Here is an 18,808-nt window from a genome sequence, read left to right as displayed (position 1 = left end):
CTAGAATAGCATTTTCCATTTGGTTAATTACAGATGTTTATTCAGACTGTGTTATTCCCAGTCCATAGGGTTGTCTATACTAAAATAAATCCATCACTTTCTTGACCATTGCAAGAATACATTTAGGTTTCTGATCATCTTTAATGTACAGCAACCCTTAGTTATCAGCTCATTTCAGTGGTCATATTTCACTATACTGTCTTGAACAGTGCCATATTTCCTAAATAATTTGTAGACCACAGCTTAGGAGAACATTTTTTTAACTTTTCATAATGATAGTATTTTTCTTCATTAGGCTTGCGAGCTGGGAGCTACTAACAGGCACTTTGCAGGTTTTGCAGTTCAGCCTGAGAATGGTTTGCTGCTATTCCAAGGTCACTTTCAGAGTCTTCACGTGATTTACTCCCATTTATTTTGCACTTGTGTTTATGGCTTTGCACCAAGAAATGAAATTTGATGTTGGGTTTGTCTACATTAAACTTAATTTGCTGCAGGTCAGCTCATTTACAACTGTGATAGCATGAAAACCCACACTGTAGAATGTTTGTTGTCTGTAGCCACTGATACAGTTTCTTCTACTTTTGTTGTTATTGTTGATGTTATTGTTGCGCAGCTTTCTGGTCCTTTCAATTTAAAAAGAAGCCTTACTGGGGAAGGATTTTCAGGAGACCTACGTGAATCTAATAGAGATCAATATGTAAGATTACTTAATAAGAGTTTTATCATTTTATGACATTCTATTAGAAATTTGATTTCATGTTCTCTATTAAATAAAATATGCCTATTACTTTATATTTTAAATAAGTGAATTTATATTTGATAACATATTAAATAAAAGTTACAATGGATACAAAAATCTTAGTTTGGGTTATGATACTAAGTATTTGTTCAGGTTTTTAGTTTAAATAACCCAGTGAGTCCAATTTTGGCCTCACATGTACTCCTGGATATGAAACCATTCACTAGAGTTTGAGGCCACATCATGAAAGAAAAATAGGTTCTCCCTCCCAAGAAGCCATTGCCTTTCCTTAGCTCCTCTGTAGGGTGAAGGCTCATGAACCTTTTTCTCTATGCTACTTTAATAGTTTGATCTTGCACAGGTTTTAAGTTTGAGTGTAGTTGTTAGGTCATGTCTACAATACAGTGACTCTCTCCAGTCCCTCCTGACCTTTGCTGTTTGAATTTTCCTATCCCCTCTTTGGAGATGGCCCCTGAGCGTTGGTAGAAGGTGTGACATACATGTCCATTTGTAGCTGAGCACTCCACTGACTTATAGTCTTTCTGAAGCAGGGGCCTCTTGTCTCAGTAAGCATCTGACAATCAGTGTAGGCTCACGGAGCCAGAAACCTGTCTCTCCCCTGGTGGACTATGTACCCATCATAAGGGCTGGAGAGATGGCTCAGAGGTTAAGAGCACTGCTTGCTCTTCCAAAGGTCCTGAGTTCAATTCCCAGCAACCACATGGTGGCTCACAACCATCTGTAGTGAGATCTGGTGCCCTCTTCTGGCCTGTGGGGATACGTACAGACAGAACAATGTATACATAATAAATAAATCTTTAAAAAAAAAAAAAAAGAAATATTTTCATTTAGAGTGAAATATTAGAATTTAGTGAACTGCTTGCAGATAGTTTACTTTTTATGGAATTTTTATTTTTATAACTCTGGACCTGAGATGTTAAATGTAAACTGCACAGTCTCTCAGCAAAGTTTACTATGTAAAGCAATTCCATGGTAGATCATTTTGAATTGCGTTTGGCTTCTGCTTATCATCATAGCAAGACATAATATTTAAATAATTCCTGTCCAAGTGTCTCAATTGTACGCATGGACACATGAACCAAATTATAGATGCATGTCTAAAATAACCCAGAAATCTGAGAAAGAAATGTGGACAGTGAATAGTACTAGTGATAGCTTAGATGTCTATAACACAGGAAGTTTACATATTCGTGCCTATGCTAATGTGGTAGGAAAATCTTTATATTTCAATCAGCTGAACTTGGACCATAGGGCTTCAGAGTCTAAATATGATTTCCTCGTTTGGGTTTGTTTTTCTTTGTTTAATGTTGTTTTTGTTGGTGGTTTGGTCATGGTATAGTGTGTGTGTGTGTGTAATACATGAGAGTATATGTGCCTATGTGTATGCAAATGAAGGCAGGAGGAGAGACTCAAGTGTCTTCCTCGATTGTCCTCTACCTTACTGCCTTGAGTCATGGTGTGTCACTCAACCAATAGTACTCTGATTTGGCTACACTGGCTGGCCAGTGTGCTTCAGTTATCTGCCTGTTTTCACCCAGTGATGCCCAGGTTGTAAAGCATGCAGTCATGCCTGACTTCTTGTGTGGGTAATAGAGATTTGAACTCACATACTCCTGATTGCACATAAGCATTCTTCCTCCTTGAGCCATCTCCCTAGGCCTGGTGCTTTCTGTTTGTGAAGTGGACCCCTACATTGTTCACAGGATGAAGTTGTTATAGGGAATTAGATTATTTAAAGAACTTTGAAAATATTTAATTATGGAGTTTTCTTAGTAAGAAATGCTACCATTTCTACCTGATTTTTACAGTTAGGAACTCTTTGTTTGTTTTAATACAGGTAATGAATTTGGGCATCCTGAGTGGTTAGACTTCCCAAGGAAAGGGAATAATGAGAGTTACCATTATGCCAGAAGGCAGTTTAATTTAACTGATGATGACCTTCTTCGCTATAAGTTCCTAAATAACTTTGACAGAGATATGAATAGATTGGAAGAAAGATGTGGTTGGCTTTCAGCTCCTCAGGTAAGCCCTTTGCTCGGAATGTGATGTTTTAGTCACCAGTGAGTGCTGGGCATGCTTAGAATGGCAATCAGTTTAAATCTGCATGCAGACCTTCTGAGCAGTACTTCATTATTCAGTGTGTAGTGCCCTGTAATGTACTGTAGGTTGTCAAAACATGTCACAGGAATCTCTCCCAATAGATAATGAAAATGGTAAGCATACTGCCCTGCTTAGCTTCCTGGTTAGTTGGTTGTTATTGTTTAAATTTAACAATTTTCATTTCAATTGGTTAAAAATAAATGGCAGACACTCTGCATGAAACCCATTTTGGAAATGGCTGTGGCAACATCTTAATTGTTTTGACTGGCTTTCCTTTGTGTAAATAATTATGCTGTCATAAAAAAAAATGACTACGACAACACCTAGATTTTTTTATTCCTGTTTTCCCTTCTTTACTGGTCTCCAACTTGTCATTTCAGTAAATGCCATTATACCTGCATGCTGTGTTGTATTTTGCATGAGTCTGAACTCCCCTCTAGAATTAAAGTCTCAGTTTTCAATAAGTTTGAGAAAATGTAATTAACAGGTGCATATTTAGTACACGCTTTTTTTTCCCTCTTGCAAAAATTAACATATAGTATGTGTTAGTTACAATCCATTTACTTTCTATTGATACTGTTTGAAATGACAGTTGATGTGTTTTTACTTAAGTGTCTATGGTTTGCTTGTTTGGTGATTGAACAAAGGTATTTGTATATTCAGTAAGATTGGCTCCATGATATGCATGCCCTAATCATGTCTATTAGAAATGCCATTTCCAGGAGAAAGAGCAAAATGATGCTCCTTTTCAGGAGGAACAAGGTTGAATCCTGAAAGGCACACTGTTTACTCTGGAGCCTTAGTTCTCACTGCTAAATTACCAGGAGGGATGCTGCTGATAAACACAGCAATAAATCTACAACATACGAGTTGGGTGAAAGTGGAGCCGAAGAGGCAAAGGCTTTCAAAGCCAGCTGTAAACAGGAATCAGGGAGTGGGAGAGTGTCATTTATTTTTAGACCTTTTCATATTATTAAGAAATATTCGCAGAACATTGCAGCTGACTTTAGGTTGCCATTGATTCTCTGCAGAGTTATGTAAAAATAATGTATGATTTTTAGAATAACTATAAATTTGAACCCGGATATAACCTTACAGCAACTTTGAAAAATAAATTTTTATTATGTTAGCTCATTAATCTGGGTACTAAAACAAAGTCTCAAGGAAAATGCTCTTATGCTTAGCCTAATATACACAAATGCTATATACTGAAAGTGCCATGTTTTGTTTTGTTTTGTTTTTACTTCAGACTTATCCACAGCATTAATCCTCTGCTTGTGCTCTCAGGGTGGAACATGGACGGTGGGGTTCTTATGCTCTTTAAACTGCTTTTTGATGTTGTTTGGTAAAATTGTAACATACAAAACTATAGAGACCAGGGATTTCATTTTGGAATAATAATGAACAGCTCATATTAGGAACGACAAAACAAGCCTCTAGGAAATAGTTGCCTTGCCGCAGCATCTCAGAGTGATTTGAATGTAATGTGTTCCTCCTTACAGGCCTATGTGAGTGAAAAACATGAAGACAATAAGACCATCACCTTTGAGAGAGCAGGACTCCTCTTTATCTTCAACTTCCACCCAAGCAAGAGCTATACCGACTACCGAGTTGGGACGGCATTGCCGGGGAAATATCCTTTTCTCTGCTAGTGAATGTAGCCATTTAAATTCAGTATGTATTCATAGTATAAGCACATTTTAAAAAGACGAACATGGAACTCGAACTCAGTTTCCTCCTCTGAAAAGTGAGAGACTTGAGGTGGCTGGCATTGCCCATCTTATTTGTACTGAATTATTAACGAACTTCGCTTAAACTCTGAAAATTCCTATCCTGGAAATTTTTGAACGTGGTATTTTGTTCTAATAAGAAATCAATACACACTTCATTTTTGTATATAAAATCTTTCATAGTTGCCTCTGATAATCGTCTCTTTACCCCCTCATCTCTGACTGTTGAGAAAGAATATATAACTCAATAATCCTCCTTTCTCTGTCTCTTTTAAAATTTAGGTCATGGTTCACTTTTTTTTTTTTTTAAAATCAGAATTGGCAGGGAAGCAGGCCAGGGGTGGGGGTGCTGAAGAGAAAGAGCAAGGAATATGTGTCCGGTGTCCTCTACTTACGTGTGTTCGCTGATTACGTGGCCTCTTTTTTAGTCCTTTCTTATGTCTTTGCTATACTGCCAGAGCCTTCCTGGAGCAGAAAGATATAAAACCAAAGTATGATGCAAGATATAAGGTAATAAATGGGAGAAAAACAAAAGTATTCCATGGGAAAATGGAGAGGAAAAGAATGATAAACCTACTACCTTGGAATTAGCATGAATATAGTATAGTAAACTGAGGAAAGCCATTCCAGTGGTTGGAGGCATAGACCATCTTTTGAACATGGGCAGTACAAAAGATTAACTAGAAAATGGTGACTATAATAAAAGTACTAAGAGAGAAAGCTGACAGCCACAACTGAGATCGTGTGATAGAGATTTTTAAAAAAAAAAAAAAACTCTATTAATTAATTTAAGCTTTTTTTTTTTTCCCCTGAGATTTTATGTTACATCGTTGAAAGTTTTTGAACTAGGAAGTCTCTTGGTAAGAAGGTATGTACTAGAGCAAGTTTTCATGTCCGAGTCAGTAAAAGATTACATGAAAAGAGGATTGTAATTTCAGGTGTTAATTATGGCGTATTGCAGAATACCTAAAGCATAACTAGCCTGGAAGTAAGAGAGGTGATGGAGAGAGATTAACAACAGGTACGTAGAGCTCTTTCTGAAGGGAAAGGACCCCAAAAGTGTTTGTAAAGAGAAATGTAAAGTTTCCTTTGACTAATTTTTATTTTAAAATTTTTACGTAATATATTTTGATCATATTCTTTCCCCTCCTTTAATTCATCCCAGATCCTCCTCCCTCCCCACCTAATTTCATATTCTCTCTCTCAAAAAATAAAAAACAAAATATAAATAAGAAAACTAGTAAGACAAAAATATCCAAGCAAAACTAATATATATATATATTGTATATATATATACAAAAAAAAATAACATGGATTCCATTTTGTGTTGGCCGACTACTCGTGGGCATGAGGCCTGCCCTGGAGTGTGATTGATACAGCCAGTGACACTACACTAGAGAGAACTGAATTTCCCTTTCTCAGTGGGTAGCAATTGTAACTCCTAGGTTAGCATGGGACTTTGTGTCTACTTCCCTTTGCAGAGTGGTGGTCGTGGTGGTCTGTTTTGAACTTGCATAGGACTTGTGTGTTCTCTCTCATTCTCTGTGAGTTTATGTTTATCCATCCTCTCTGACTAGAGAAGACAGTATTTCCTTGGAGTCATTTGCCATCCCTGGCACTTAGAATCTTTCTGTGTCCTCTTCTGCAAAGCCCCTTGTGCTTTGAGAGGAGGGATCTGATAAAAGCATCTCATTGAGGGCTTAGTGCTCCACTGTCTCACACTCTCTGCCCATTGTTCATTGTGTGTCCCTGTGTTAATTGCTATCTACTGCAAGAAGCTTGTCTGATGGTGGTTGAGCAATGCTCTGGTCTGCTGGTAAGCAATAGCTCATTAGGAGTTGTCTTATTGCTGTGTTACTTTAGGAGAATAATAGTCATACATATTCCCTTAGGCCTGCTGCCTCTCTAGTTTCAGGTACTGGTTTCATCTCATGGTGTAAACTTTCAAGCCAATCGAAAAGTAGTTAGTGGTTACTCCACATTTGTGCCACATTTGCCCCAATATGATTGCTATTGTAGGTCACAGTGCTTGTGCTTGGGTGATATTGAGGATTACTTTTCTCTTCTAGTAGCATGCAAAATATCTCTGCAACATCGCCCTTAGTCAGTTATAGTGAATATTCTAGTTGGGCGCCAGCTCCATTTCTCCATGTCTGGTGACATAGTAAGTATTTCTTCAACAGTAGGCCTTACCATCAGGTTATAGAGAGTAACCGACAGCTTTGGTGATGTTCTGTGGAACCGATGGGACCCATTTGGCCATTGATTCAACATGATGTAACATTCCTGCCATTGGCTGTTTTACTTGGTGGCATGAGATGTCTGTTTGAATACTCAAATATATTTAAGACCCGCTGGTTTAGATAATTTTACTCTACTAGGGATTCTTTTCTGAGACAAAGGAGCATGGAAGTGCTTCTGAAATACACTTTTCCCATGCCTCGTGATTACCCACTTAAAAGCAACAGCTCACCCTAACTCAGAGACTAAAATCATCGTGTCAGCTTGGTTTTGTGAAGTGGTGTTCTGCCCACCCAGTCTATGCCGACTGTCATTGATAATGAAGTGACTGATAATAAAACTCTTTTATCCTAAGGATCTGCTTCACAAAATGAGCATGGAAGTTCTCAATTATTAAAAACATTGTCTTTCCTCCAACACCTCTTCCCAGGCTTCCCTCTTTCAGACCAAATGCCTGGAGTTCCTTCCTTCTTCTGTTCCTTCCTTCCCTCTTCCCTCCTTTCCTTCCCTCCTTTCTCTTTCTTCGTTGTCCTTAAAAAAGTAAATTCTACTTCCATCCAAAGTGAAGCTGCCACATCTGGCAGCACACGTTTCCAGATGTGGGTTGGCAAGGTGAGGTCAGGTGCCACATTTCTGTGTTTCTGTGTTGACACTCTTTGATGAATAGAGGTATAATGTCATTTTCTCTACCAGCAGCAACCATATTACTCATTCTGCTCTCATTCATAGTCTCAAGCTTTTCTTTAGTCTCCCTAGTGTAATACCTTATCTCTTATTCTTTATTCAGTTAATAATTTTAACTCAAAATTCCAAATATTAGCATGAAAAAGAGTACAGTGGACATTAGTTTTTGCCCTCTATCTACCCTTTTGTGACATATAGTAAAGTAACTCTTCAGTGGGTGGTTCTCCATTGCAGAGCTGTTAAGATTCTGCCATATTCCTTAGGCAAAAGAGAGATCTCTTCTTCCGTGATTTTGTTGTTCCAAGCTTAATATTCTTTTTATAATCCATACCATCATGCAAGTCTCATTTGTTTTTGACCTTTTGTCTTTTTTACATATTCTTTCACTTTTAAACTGTTACAGACTGATTTTAGATATAGAGATATGCATAAATTAAGATCCTGTTTTTACGTTTCTGATTTTACCAAAATGTTCCATGATAATTGGCTTTTCTAGCATGTAAATGGAAGGGAGATAGTTGCTATCAAGACTGGATGTATTAATCAAGTAAAGTAATTCTTCAGATTCTGAATTCTGAAGACACTGAATTCAATACAAAAATTTCAAGTTTCTGCAAAAGTCATTTGAATTTCTTCTATCACTCTGAAGTACAAATATGTTGTAGGTAACATGTATGAATTCTCAAGCAGTATCAATTTTTGAACCTGTGTATCTTACATATTAAATGGCAAGGCATGAACCTGACTCAGATCTTTGGAGAAATCATGGAGACTGTCTTCTCAGGAAGTTGCAAAGGGAGCTCTTTTGGCAAGGGAGGAGAAAACTTTTAAGTTTGCTTTTAGCTATCTTTCACGGCAATATGAAATTTGGGAAACTGAGAGATAAGACTTATTCGTATCAATAATTTTTAAAATGTGGTCACCAATGGTGACTCCCAAGACTAAACATTATTTCTTCAAAAGAGCTAGTACCTGTGTCAAGGAGAATAGCAAAAACAATAGCAGGGAGCCTTTACCTACACACATGCATCATATATCATTTCAGCTGTTAATCTTCAGTGCACCAATTCCAGGGTTCTTCGGTCTAGCGGATGACGGCAATGTGATGGTGCATAGCTGAGACCTTAATGCACTTGGTAACAGGCAGGCTTCACATTTCATGGTTAGAAAGCTAGAATATATTTTCTCAGTATATTATCTTTTCTTGCGATTTCACACTGTTCATCTGCAAAGAGGAAACACAGTACCCTTTGTATTTTATGTATCACTGTTTCATTTCTTCACCCAGAATATTATCAAGTGGGCACTGAATGAAAATTAAAACATGTGAGGCCCCAAGGAAAAACTGTTCTTTGTAAGACATAGTATAAATGGTAGTGCCACTTTTAGGTAATGTGAGAAATGATTGTATTTTGTGATATATCTTCTGAAGGCCATCTGTTTTAATTTTACTTATTTCATCTTATATCCCTGTGCAGCCTCTAAGGGGAATTGTATTAGCCTCATGTAACAAACCAGTAGACAAGCCTGAGAGTACCAGAGGCTTTTCCCCAGCATGTAGCTGGTAAAATCAAGCATTGTGTTTATTACAAAGTCCATGCCCTTCTAGTAATCTTATGGTACATTTTCCCTTATTTTTATATTTTTTTACATGTGTTTTGGCATGATACCAATGGTGAGATTAGTGATTACTATTTCTATAATGTTGAAATTGTTTTGATACAATTCTGAAGAAAATGAGTTGCATTAGAAAATTGTACAAACAACTGTGGCAATCTGCACACTTTCCCATCTTTCCTATCTCCTTTCCCACCTCCAGTCACCTGCCACATATTCTTCCCCAGGAATTCTTCCCTGTTCCCTTTGTAACCAAAGTCTGCAAAAGGGAAAATCTGCTCTTTTAAAATAAAGCATAGGTATTCAGGTCTTCTTCTTCTTCTTCTGTTGGAGTTGCTTTCTGTATTCTGGCATGGAATATGGATGCACCATGGCTCTGTATGTAAACTGCTCTACTGCATCCAAGTTTACTGCATAATAGTGCATGCAAACATATAACCTCAAAGGTTTTTTTGTAAGGCATATGACTCGGTCTATAAAAATGAATATCAGCCTGGAAGCATAAACAACAGAACAGTCACAGGTTTTTTAAGTCATCTGTCAGTATGCTGCTGGGGCGGAGGTGGGCATGATCGTGACAATAGCATCCCCCTTTCCAAATGGCATTTCAACTGTCACAGATCAGATGCTAAAAGGAGCCATCACAAACATGGCTCGTGAGAAGTATGTGAATGCAGGCCAAAAATAGTTAAAGCTAAGGGAACAGATGAGTAAATAGTTGGATTTGACCTGAGATCTTAAAAAATATTTTTATTAAACTGCTGCAAGATGTGCCTTTTAAAATGTAAATTCAGAGTATGACATTTGCAACCAGTATGCAGGTTTTATAATGAGCAAATAAGGTCATTTGGATGACTCACTGGAATGTGATCGCTGAAGGCAGGGCCACGGCTGTGTTGCTTGCTTTAGAGAAGCCTTTGAAGTGTGGTTATGTAACACTGTTATACAGAATCAGGACTTTGTGAAACAAATAAAAGCAAAGTAATTAATTTAGGATTAACTACATGCCACACTGTGTCAAGAGGATACTGTACATGTGAAGGATGATTTCTGGGTTAAAGAAATAGAGTTTAGATTCACCTTTTTGGCTTTATAGGATATTGATGTTTGGGTACAACACAAAACACATGGACAAGGATGTGTCCTAAAATGTGTAACAGTGACTAGAAGCATATGCACATCTTTCCTCCCTCATTGTGTGTCTGTGTGTATCTTTATCATGCTTTTTTGGTTAGCAGGGTAACGTAAGTAAATGGCAATTTTATATTTATTGCAGTTCTTTTTCATCTTTAGTTTTCAGAAATGCACACACATGCATGTACATGCAGGAGTTGATTACACTCTGTTATTCAGTCTCTAGATAACAATATTAGTTTTAAACATTTTTATGGGGTCTGTTTGATTATTTTTTCATTGTTAAATACTTCTTAGCAGTCCTTGTCATTTAATGACAGTCAGTGACTAGCACCATTGTTTTTTCCTGGCCAGAAGATTTGATTTGGCTTTTTTCTTCACTTCAGGAATTTGAGACGAATCATAAAGTACAAAGAAAATAGTTTGATGATCAAAATATAACTGCTATAACATTTTCATATTCACATGATTATAGGCAGTAATAAATAAGCATCCCTTGACTGTGTGTGCATAAACACAACTTTAATATTGTTGTCCGGTGTAGTGATGAGGAATGGAGGGGTAGCTTTGCTCTGAATATTTATTGCAATGCTGTGAAATACTCAAGCATTTCTGTGTTTTCACTAATGGGTCTCTAATGCATTGAGTATGTCCTGACTTTGGAAATTCATACATAATAGCTCAGTCTAGATTCCTGTCCTCTATTTTATACTGTTCTGTATGAAAATGAATTTAGAAATAGTAGAATCTTTAAAAACAATACATGTTCACCTTATGACATATTACCAGTAATTGAAGGAGGTGCTTATCACCAGCTTCTAAAAGGAAGTCTCACTGGGGAAACAAACTACTCTTAGGGATAGGTTGCATGCCCAAGCAGTAAATGCCCAAGAGAAAATGAACTCTGACTCTTTTGTCTCCCCATGGCCCAAGTAACTGTTAGTGCCTCCAGATATAGTGGGTAAATTTGCTTTCTGTGCAAGAGTAGTGTCTAGACTATTGCACTCTGAGGGTTCATGTTCTACCTCTGGCATTTATTTGTACTAAAGAAGTAGATTGTTTACTTTTCAGTGTTTTCATCACCAAAGCACTTACTCATTGTCTTGGTGTGGTAATAGGAAGTTGACATGCACTGAATTCCTGGGAGTAGTGTTGTGCTATTATGTTGTATTATATTATGTTCCATTATATTGTATCTATTAGAAGATATGAACTCAGCAGGTAGTCTTCCTCACTATGGCCTGAACACTCTTTTCCAAATTCCTCTTTCCATGTCTGACTCCCCAGTTCACTAACACATTATCATTCCTTTCACTCCTTTTACAGTATTGTAACTGAACATGGTCTGTTCCTTGAAAAGTCTCTCCCTTATTCCTGTACTATTTTCCTGGCTTTGCTTCTTAGCACCCGCCTTTCTGTGTTTTGTAGGAATATTTTAATGTTCTTTACTTCCCTCTCTCAATTCTTTGTGAAATAACCCCTCCTACACAAGTCAGTTGTTGTCTTTATTTCTCTTTTTTGCTGTCCTTGCCCTGAAGAAATGGTACATTCCCTTAGACTCAACAGTTGACACTGTGATGGCATCCTCTTTTGACCAGCATGCTTTGGCCTCTGCCCTGTAACCAAGCTCTGTGCAGGTGGGTGGTGATAAATGAATGTTAGGAATAATGGGAAGCATGGACTCTGATATTTTCAACATAGAACTCCAGTATGAACTTTGCAGACCGTTCAAATCAAATAGAATTACTTTGGTGAGGAAGTCTCTGTGCTTATTTTAAAATTAGTGTCAGAAGTCGAATTACCATAGCACTTTATAGACTTCCATTTACATTGGCCCATCCAATCTTCACATTATGTCAGTAAGGCTGGCGAGGTCTAGTGCTCTTATCCTTAATCTACATATGAGGATCAGAAAGATTCATAACTTTCGAAAGGTCAAAGTCCTGGTAAGTGAATATATGAAATTTAATCGAGTTTCTCTCTTTCAGCACAGTTTTAGATTTGGATGACAAATCATCTGTGGTGGTATTGTGTTCCCCAAAATATTGTGTACTCTAATAAATTTATCTGGGTCAGAGAACAGACAGCCACTAGATACAAAGGCTAGAAAATGGTGGCACTCACACCTTTAATCTAGCATTCAGAGATAGAAATCCCTCTGGATCTCTGTGAGTTCAAGGCACATTGTAAATAGCAAGCATTGACACACGCCTTTAATCCAGAAACAGCTTAATCCAGGATGTGTAGAAAGCAAAAAATATATAAGCGTGAGGACAAAACTAGAAGCATTTGGCTGGTTAATCATTTTGGCTGGTTAAGCACTCAGGCTTCTAACAGCAATCAGCTGAAAGCCATTCGGATATGAGGACATAAAGGCTTCAGTCTGAGGAGACAAGACAGCTGAGGATCGCGAGGTGAGATAGCTGTGCTTGTTCTGTCTCTCTGATTACCAGCATGGACCCAATAACTCGCCTCGGGTTTGATTTTATTAATAAGAACTTTTAAGAATCCTGCTACAATCATCTTTTTGTTGCCTTACAGCAACGCTGTTCCTGTACATAAAGGAAATCTCACTAATTAGTATACTGTTTTTACTTGTGTTCTCTCCCCCACTTTGCAAAAGTTAGTGGCTCCTCTGACAAAATTTTTTGGGTGGCTGTCTTATGCTACCCTAGTTTGCAACATTCAAAAAAATCCCAACTCAGCTTGAATGGAAAATGTTTATAGCTTTATTAAATCCTAACTGATAAATCAAAGTTATATAGATGTAAAGTATACAATATGTTATCTTGGTACACAGATATATTGTAAATGGTTACTTCAGTCACCCTATATAGTCTCCACCTTACACAGTTACTTGCTTGTTAGTGGTTGTTTTTAACTCTTTTGCTCTTTGGGGGCCTGCCAAATAAATACACACAGATGCTTATTCTTTCTTATAAATGCCAGGCCTTAGCTTGGCTTATTTCTAGCCAGTTTTTCTTAATTTCAATCATCCCATCTACCTTTCCTCTCTGGGCATTTATCTTTCTCTGTTCTGTACACTTTCTTTACTTTTTACTCCATGGCTTGCTATGTAGCTGGGTGGCTGGCCCCTGATGTCCTCCTCTCCTTTTCTTGCTTTTCCTTTTCTCAGATTTCTCCTCCTATTTATTCTCTCTGCCTGCCAGCCCTGCCTATCTTTTCTCCTGCCTTGCTCTTTATTAGAACAATCAGCTGTTGTACACAGGCACAATAACACAGCTTCACAGAGTTAAACAAATACAACATTAAAGAATGCAACACATCTTTGCATTGTTTAACAAATGTTCCACAGCATAAACAAATGTGACACATCTTAAAATAATATTCCATAACATTTGCTGTATGTGCATTTGCATGTGTGGTGAGAATAACTATAATGAAAACCCATAGTTAGTTTTACTATCAAATCTATTATTAACCAAAGTTAATCATGCTGTGCATTAGCTGTCCAGTTTATTGACCAAAAGCCTTCCATTTATCCACATCTCACACTTGCCCTGCAGCCCACAACAATCACTGTTCATCTCTCTTTAGAATTCAACTTGTTTAGATTCTCCATGTAAGTGTTCTTATATAATATTTGCTTTGCTATGGATGGCTCATTTCCCTTAGTATAATATCTCCTGGGTATATGTTATTGCGAACAATTCCTTTATGTCAAATATTCGATTACAGATAAACACTACATTTTGGACATTGATGTTGTTTCATTTTCTTAGTTATTTTGGACAGTTCTGCATGGGTTGTTGACATCTACATATTCTTCAAACTGCTGGCTTCATTTTCTTTGGTTATAGACCTAAGACTGGTATTGTGAATTTATGCTTATGGGTCTTCATTATATTCTCCACAGTGGCTGTAAGAACTTATAGTGGCACCACTCTGCTTCATGTTCTTTCCAATGATCATTATTGGACTTTTTGTTAATAGCAATCCTGACACATATGTGGTGATGTATCTATCGACTTTGGTTACTATTTCCCCTGTAATTAGTGATGTTGAACACATATTTCCATTCTCTTCTAAAAGGATATCCAATTTGCCCACCACAAATTATAGAGTAGATAAATTCTCTACTGAATACTCTTGGCTCCATTGTCAATGATTATTAGAATAAGTGAGTTTGTTCCCAGGCTCTCTGGTCTGTCTCTTTGGAATATATATATATATATATATATATATATATATATATAACACATATATATATATATATAACATACACATACAATATATATATATATCATGGTATTAATGTGCTATAATGGTCACTATAGTTTTATACTGAACTTTGGAACCTGATAGTTGCTGTGGGATAATGCCCTTGTACACTGGTTTAAAAAAATGCTGATTGGCCAGTAGCCAGGCAGGAAATGATAAGCGGGATGAGCAGACGATGAGAATTCTGGGAAGAGGATGGGCTGAGTCAGGAGTCACCAGCCAGACACAGAGGAAGCTAGATGACAAGGCAGAACTGAGAAAAAGTACCAAGCCATATGGCTAAACATAAATAAGAATTATGGGTTAATTTAAGTGTAAGAGCCTGAGCAAATGGCCAAGCAGTTATAATTAATATAAACTTCTGAGTGATTATTTTATAAATGGCTGAGGGACTATGGGTGGGAGATTTGTCCTGACTGCGAGCCAGGTGGGACACAGGAAAACTTCCAGCTACAGATAGTATGATAATTTCAACTTTGTTCTTTATCAAGTTGATGTCTATTCCAGGTATTCTGTGGTTTCATATACATGTTAAAGATTTTCTTCATTTTTCTATGAATAATGTCAGAGGACAGTTGATAGTGATCACATTGTGGCTATTGATTGCTTAGAGTAATATCACCATTTAACGATGTTAATTCTAATTCACGGACATAGGCTATCTGTCTGTTATGATCACTTTATTTCTTGAGTATGTCATAATTTACTGAGAAATATTTTGGCTTCTGTGGTTTTAATTGAATCATTGGATTATGTTTTCTTCAAATGTCATGGTAATCACAAAACAAGACAGAGAAATTGGTAGAGATTTGTCTGTGGTGATGATGCTTGTTTGCTCTTCTGCCCCCACACTCATAACCAAACCTGCATACTTCTTCACCACACTTTATGTCAAACTAGCTCAGCTCTGGCTCATTCGACTTCCTACTGCACTAAGAAAGATCTAAATAATGATATTCTTGAAAGTTAATATATTTCTGTTACTTCACATATTAAAAATGATATTTATAATACCACAGATACAATGATGATTTTTTAAAATATTTTTATTTTATAGTTAATTTATTTTTACATATCAGCCACAGATTTCCCTGTCCTCCCTCCTCCCACCCCCAGCCTTCTCCCCCAATGCACCCCCCATTCCCACCTCTTCCAAGTCAAGGTCTCCCCTGGGGAATCAGCTCAGCCTGTTGGATTCAGTTGAGGCAGGTTCAGTCCCCTCCTCCCTTAACCAAGGCTGAGCAAAGTGTCTCAGCATAGGCCCCAGGCTCCAAAAAGCCAGCTCATGCGCTAAGGACAGGTCCCAGTTCCACTGTCTGGGGGCCTTCCAAACAGTTCAAGCTAATCAATTGTCTCACTTATCCTGAGGGCTTAGGTCCAGTTCCATGGGGCTCCTCAGCTATTTGATTCACAGTTCATATGTTTCCACTAGTTTGGCAATTTGTCCCTGTGCTTTTGACAATCATGGTCTCAATATCTCTTGCTTATATAAGCCCTCCTCTCTTTTGCCGATTGAACTTCATTTTAAGTATTTTAATGTTTATACACTTTAAAGTAGAATGGTACAATCAAAGTGTGTATTCTTGCTCCACCTACTCAAAAGATATGTGATTTTGTATAGTCTTTTTGATCAATTCTGTACTTAAGTAGAATTACTAAGAAAGCTAACCATCAAAGATGATAATGAAGGTCTATATATTTGTCGTGTCTTTAATAAACTTTTGGTCATTTATTCCCATCAAATAAGAATTATGTAAAATGTCTAATTTCCAAGGCTTATACCAATCACTTATTTCATTGAGAATTAATTGCTTCACATTTACATGTACTTGTTTACCTATTGTTATTTATCTCAAAAGAGTATCTATTACAAATCTGTCTTAAAGGTTATAAAATAGTTTTAAACATTTAAGCATTACAGCTAATGAAATGAAATTTTATAAGAATGCTTCTTTATACAAATATAAAATTATAATTCAGTCCCCTGAGAGAAGAAAGGTCAGGTTGGTATTTTATGACAAAAGTAGTAGGAAATTCTTTCCCAAAGTTTGGTCAAAACATGTACTGATTGAAAATCTGAATCCAAGGTGGAATTGCAAGAAGATGATGAAGCAATGTGCTCACAAATAATAAACTAGGTTTTCAAAAACAGTGGAATAAATACAGAAATTATGTCAAATAACCTGAAAGAAAGTGAATCTATAGCATTTTTAAAATTGAAAAGTAGCTTTAAAAATCAGACCAATTTCAATTAAAACATTAAAAAATTATCAGGAAGGGGAGAACAAGGGAATCTGTGGCTGTTGTGTAGAGCTGAATGGTATTGTAAAATAAAATTAAAAAAAAATTATCAGAGCGAAAAAGCATAGGGTCATGGTTAGTTTTGGATATAAGTCGTTGGAAACGCCTTTCTAAAATGAGTCACCATTTTCAGAAATTTGAAGGGCATTTTACATTTAAAAAATAAAAAATTTTAAATATCTAATTTTCAAAAATCTGTGGGTACTGATTAATAGAACTTTAATGTAGAAGTGTGTAAACAATAAGAAAAGCTTAGATTCTAGTTAGAGCGAAGGCATTAGAAGAAAAGACCAACTCTTTGAAGAAAGAATTGGCTAAATTGATTCTCAAGTCAAATAAAGTCTAAGTAGGCTTACTTTGCAGTTACGTCTTCTGAGAGAGCTGTATGTATGCAGTGTGCAGTTCTGTAATAACCGCGCCACCACAGAGAGCAACTTCAGCAGCTTCCCTGTGCTACAGGCTGGCCTAAGCACTTGGGAAGACTGCCTCACTTAATTCCCTGAAGAAAGGCTTTGATTTCTTACCTCATTTGCAGAGGAGAAACTGAGGCTCATGGCAGGCAAGTAATGCTAAGAGACACAGATTGTAATCGACACAGCTGAATTGAGAGCAGTTTCTTTTTATTTTAATGAAAGCCCACGGAGTGTTTGTGAATGCTGCCTCCTTTCCTTGGCTGTTGGAAATGACTGTTGTGATGTACCTAACTGCCTATAATTGTCTGTTTTTCAGACTCTTTCAAACTCCCAACCATCTTTTCTTTTTAGATATGTATTTATTGGATTCTGTTTCAGGCTTTTGGAGTGTAAGTTTAGAGTAAGTTTGCTTGGGAGAAAGTTCATGGGGCAGGAGGCCTCTTCACATTTGCTGATTGACTCACTGGTGCAAGGGTGTATAGAGGCCATAGGTTAGCCCCTGGATGCTAACTGCCCCTGCTCTACCAACACTGGAATTACAGATGGGTACTGCCACACCCAGGATTTTAGTAGATACTCGGGATAGGATCTCAGATCTTAGGCTTGCATAGACAGCTCTATTCCATTGAACTACCTTTCCAACCTGGGGTAAGGTATTTCTTTATATTCAAAAATCAAAATTACTTTTTAGTTCAAAGCATGATAGGGTTTTGGTATTTTAGGGATTTTATTATGAGCATAGTAAAAACTGGTTTCAATAATAAGGTTTCTATTTAAAGACAAAACTAATCTATTTCTCTTATTCAGTTCTAAATAATTGCTATTGCTTCCTTACATAGCTGAATTTATAAGTAAGTAGATAATGATGGTATGGACAGAGCATATTTCTAGAAGGAACATAAGCTAGCAATGTGGGCACTTTGTTGTTATCACAATTCTCCTTTTTCCAACTATTGAAAAGCAATGATGTCTTTTAGTTTAAGTTACATAATCTTCCAAGATAATGAAACATGGCTAGATAGGATCACCAGAAATATTCTGTTAAGGTTTAGAACACTTTTCCTGTTTGTAGAGAGAGTTGCATAGCCCTGGTATTTTGTATTATCATTCCATCTGCTATTTACTGATGTGTGTCCTTAAGCACACCCAAGAATAAACCAAAATTTTGCATGAAAATTCATTTTACAAAGCATGCTCGTCCATTAATTAACATGGTAGATAATGACATTTGAGCAAGACATCCTTTGAGCTCGCTTTATTGATATTCACATTTCACAGTATCTAGAAATGTATAAGACATCGATCTTGCAGGGATTGGAGTTAATTTTGTAGTCTAAAACCAGAAAGCTTTTGTTGATGAAACAAGCACATCCTAGCTTAGAATACAAATGTGCTTCTACTTGGCACATAATTAAATCTGTGGCTGTCATTTAAACTTTTGATGAAGATATTGTTCTCAAACTTGAATGTGTATGTAGCTCATGCATGAAGATGTTGCCTCTTTCTGGGACTCCATGATTATTTTGAGCTAATAAGACTAAGAAAGTATTCCCCCAAAGAAAAACTAAATTAGTAATTTATTTAAA

General features: G+C 36.9%; 1 protein-coding gene across 1 annotated transcript in view; it reads left to right on the top strand.

The window, feature by feature from the left end:
* The window catches only part of Gbe1 (1,4-alpha-glucan branching enzyme 1), a 253,228-nt gene that overhangs the window by 221,161 nt on the left and 13,259 nt on the right, over nucleotides 1-18,808 (top strand). The window contains exons 13-14 of the mRNA XM_028876721.2: nucleotides 2,598-2,782; nucleotides 4,363-4,493. Coding sequence (XP_028732554.1) covers nucleotides 2,598-2,782; nucleotides 4,363-4,493 — 316 coding nt within the window. The remainder of the gene's footprint in view (nucleotides 1-2,597; nucleotides 2,783-4,362; nucleotides 4,494-18,808) is intronic.

The sequence above is a fragment of the Peromyscus leucopus genome, chromosome 12 (genome assembly GCF_004664715.2).
Source record: "Peromyscus leucopus breed LL Stock chromosome 12, UCI_PerLeu_2.1, whole genome shotgun sequence".
Taxonomy (NCBI): Eukaryota; Metazoa; Chordata; class Mammalia; order Rodentia; family Cricetidae; genus Peromyscus; species Peromyscus leucopus.
Note: the sequence above shows the minus strand (reverse complement) of the source record. Positions and strands in the feature narration are given on the sequence as shown.